At 50.9% G+C, this 2,577-nt stretch overlaps 1 protein-coding gene across 3 annotated transcripts; it reads left to right on the plus strand.

Moving 5' to 3' along the window:
• LOC135366284 (sulfotransferase ssu-1-like) lies at positions 1 to 1,241 on the plus strand. Of its 3 annotated transcripts, XM_064598959.1 has the most exons (3): positions 1 to 193; positions 316 to 778; positions 834 to 1,241. In XM_064598959.1, the coding sequence occupies exons 1-3, from the start codon at positions 131 to 133 to the stop codon at positions 953 to 955; spliced, it is 648 nt and encodes a 215-aa protein (XP_064455029.1). In that variant the 5' UTR covers positions 1 to 130; the 3' UTR covers positions 956 to 1,241. The 3 variants fall into 3 exon arrangements, with proteins under 3 accessions (XP_064455029.1, XP_064455027.1, XP_064455028.1); XM_064598957.1 differs by having other exon boundaries at positions 3 to 193; positions 316 to 1,241; XM_064598958.1 differs by having other exon boundaries at positions 175 to 193; positions 321 to 1,241.
• Positions 1,242 to 2,577: the final 1,336 nt, after the last annotated feature.

The raw sequence follows: 2,577 nt of genomic DNA on the forward strand, positions 1-2,577 counted from the left end.
CGAGGGCGAAAACCCTGATTACGCAATAAATTCTAGTTATAAGCAGTTAACTGCACAAAATAAAACCAGCATAAGGCAGTCTGTTTGAAACGAACCACCGCTGCAGTATTCATCTGAGAGCAGTTTTCTAATGTGCCTTGTGGTGCCAGACGAAGAAGAAGAAGAAGAAAGCACATCGATAATTCCATTGACGGTAAGCGTATTTCTCTTTGGCACACGCTATGCATACTGTACGAAAAGTGATAGTCATGGTGACGTTATGGAAGCCCCGCCCGAATGGTACTATATAGGCGGATATTTTCGTTACACACGTAGGACAGAATGGGCCAAAAGCTGGAAAAAACGGGAAACCCGCATTACATGGAAGTGGACGGGCTCTTCCTCCCTATCTCTTTCTCACGGGAGAACTTCATTTACGCCACCAAGCACAGACCCGAGGACGGCGACATAATCCTAGCAGGGTACCCAAACAGCGGCCTCAAAACTATCGCCATCATGCTCCACCTCCTGACTCGAAAGAAAGCAGACACCATATCCAGCGAGATCCCCCTACTTGAGTGGTGTGGCAAAGACGTCGAGAAACTTGCTCGACCACGGATTATCCGAACGCATCTCCCCTACTACAGACTTAGCATCAACCCTCTTGCCAAGTACATCTACACTGTCCGGAACCCGAAGGATTGCTGCGCTTACAGCTTCGACGACGCCGTCACGTATCCCGAGGATTACGGCTACCTTGAGGGTCGCTTCGACGAGTTTCTCGACATCTTTCTCAAAGGCAAAGTTCACGGTAACGATTACTTCAAGCACGTCATGTCTTGGTGGCCTCGTAGGAACGATTCCCACGTCCTCCTCCTGGTCCTGGAAGATCTTCGTATGGAGTCGAGATTCTATCTCGAGAGAATCCTGGGATTCTTGGGTAGGGACGACATGGTGGCTAATGCGAAAAATATAGGCCTACTTCAAGAGGTCCTGGAGAACATTGGCACCGGTCCGGCACATTCCAGGATAATGGACATCAAGATGTGCACGCAAGATGGGCCAATCGCGAGGGTTTCAACGGCGGGCTACTGGAAGAACTATTTTACTTGCGGCCAATCGAAAAGGATGGACTCCGTTTTTGTAGAGAGGACGAAAGGTTTGGAGATGAGGCATTTGTGGAACGACTACGATGTGTTCGCAATCTGAATTGCTTTTTTATTTTATTTTCGGCCAGTAAAATAATATACAATAGTGCTCCAGAGAGCAAAACGATGCGATAAATTTTTTGTAAGCCCAATTCGTTTGTCACTTTCTCAGGTTCCTGAGTGGAAGTGCAGCACACTGAAATGCACAGGGATAGCGCAGGCGCTCTAAACGAACAGATGGCTTGAAGATCGGGCCGACGAACACGCTCCTCGATCATCCCAAAGCTCCACACCGTCTGTGGGACGCAAACAGCCGAGCTACCGCGTTGAGCAAGACATGCTGACAGCCGCCGGGCAAGCGATAGCATCACGTGAGCGCAAGATCTGTATGACTAGCCCCGCGGTTTTAGTTAGTTCCTGGACCAACAGATGGCGCCGCTCCTGATACGTTGTCAGAGAGCGAAGTTTCGCTTTGCCTCGTGGCCTTCTTTCTCCGTGCTATCAGCGCTCCGTTGATAAGCGATTTCTGTCACGCTAGTAATCGTGGGTGGGTAGCTCAGTTGGTACAGCGTTTGGCTTCTGTACAGAAAGACCCTGGTTCGAAACGGGGTCTCTCTGTGTAAGGTTCGGGGGTAGGTACTGGGTAAACGTATGAGGGTTAGCTGTATGGGGGGTTTGTAAGGGGTGACAGGAAGTAGCCTAGGTGCGGGTGGGTAAGATAGGAGGAGGTCTGGCGGGAGTGCGCCCGAGGATGCCCCGTGGGGTGTAAAGTAAGACCCCACGGGGCCGCCGATGACGGAGTCCCCCCCCGGTTAGTTGCCTCATCCGGGAACTGGCCGCGGCGTAATTTCTAGAATTCTCACCACGGTTATGCAACATGTATACTATTATTTTGTAGCGAAAATTTAGTTGTTTGCAGGTCCACATCTGGGAAACGCTTGTTGATTGTCTTCGCGTCTTCACATCAGTCTTCCATCGTGCTGATGGAGGAGCGGAGAGAGGCACGTTCAGCAAATGACGATGCGAAGTTGCGGCGCTTCGAAAGGGTACTCCCTTTTTCCATCATGGTCCCTGCTAGTACCCCTCAGTGATTGAAGGCACCGACAGGTGATGCCACAGGTTGCCACATACCCGCGTCTACCCGCGGCGTACAGAAGCGGATCTCTGTTGTCGAATCCACAGTCTTCCATTGCCTGTTCCCAGGAAACCTCTCCCATGCCCGACGGACGTTGTTGCATATCAGTAACTAGAAGCAGCGGCAAGAGCACCAGGACATTTTACTCGCCCATTCTATTTACTGTTTCAGGATCCACTTGTCGCCACTGGCGCCAATGTATGCTGGTGTTGCAGAGCCTGGTGCTGCACTGGTGCATGCTGTCCGTGGTTGCATTCTACTGACGCGCCAGGGCTTATTGTCACCCTTGTCCTAAAATAGAAGGTACACAACTTA

This window comes from Ornithodoros turicata, chromosome 8, assembly GCF_037126465.1.
Source record: "Ornithodoros turicata isolate Travis chromosome 8, ASM3712646v1, whole genome shotgun sequence".
Classification (NCBI taxonomy): Eukaryota; Metazoa; Arthropoda; class Arachnida; order Ixodida; family Argasidae; genus Ornithodoros; species Ornithodoros turicata.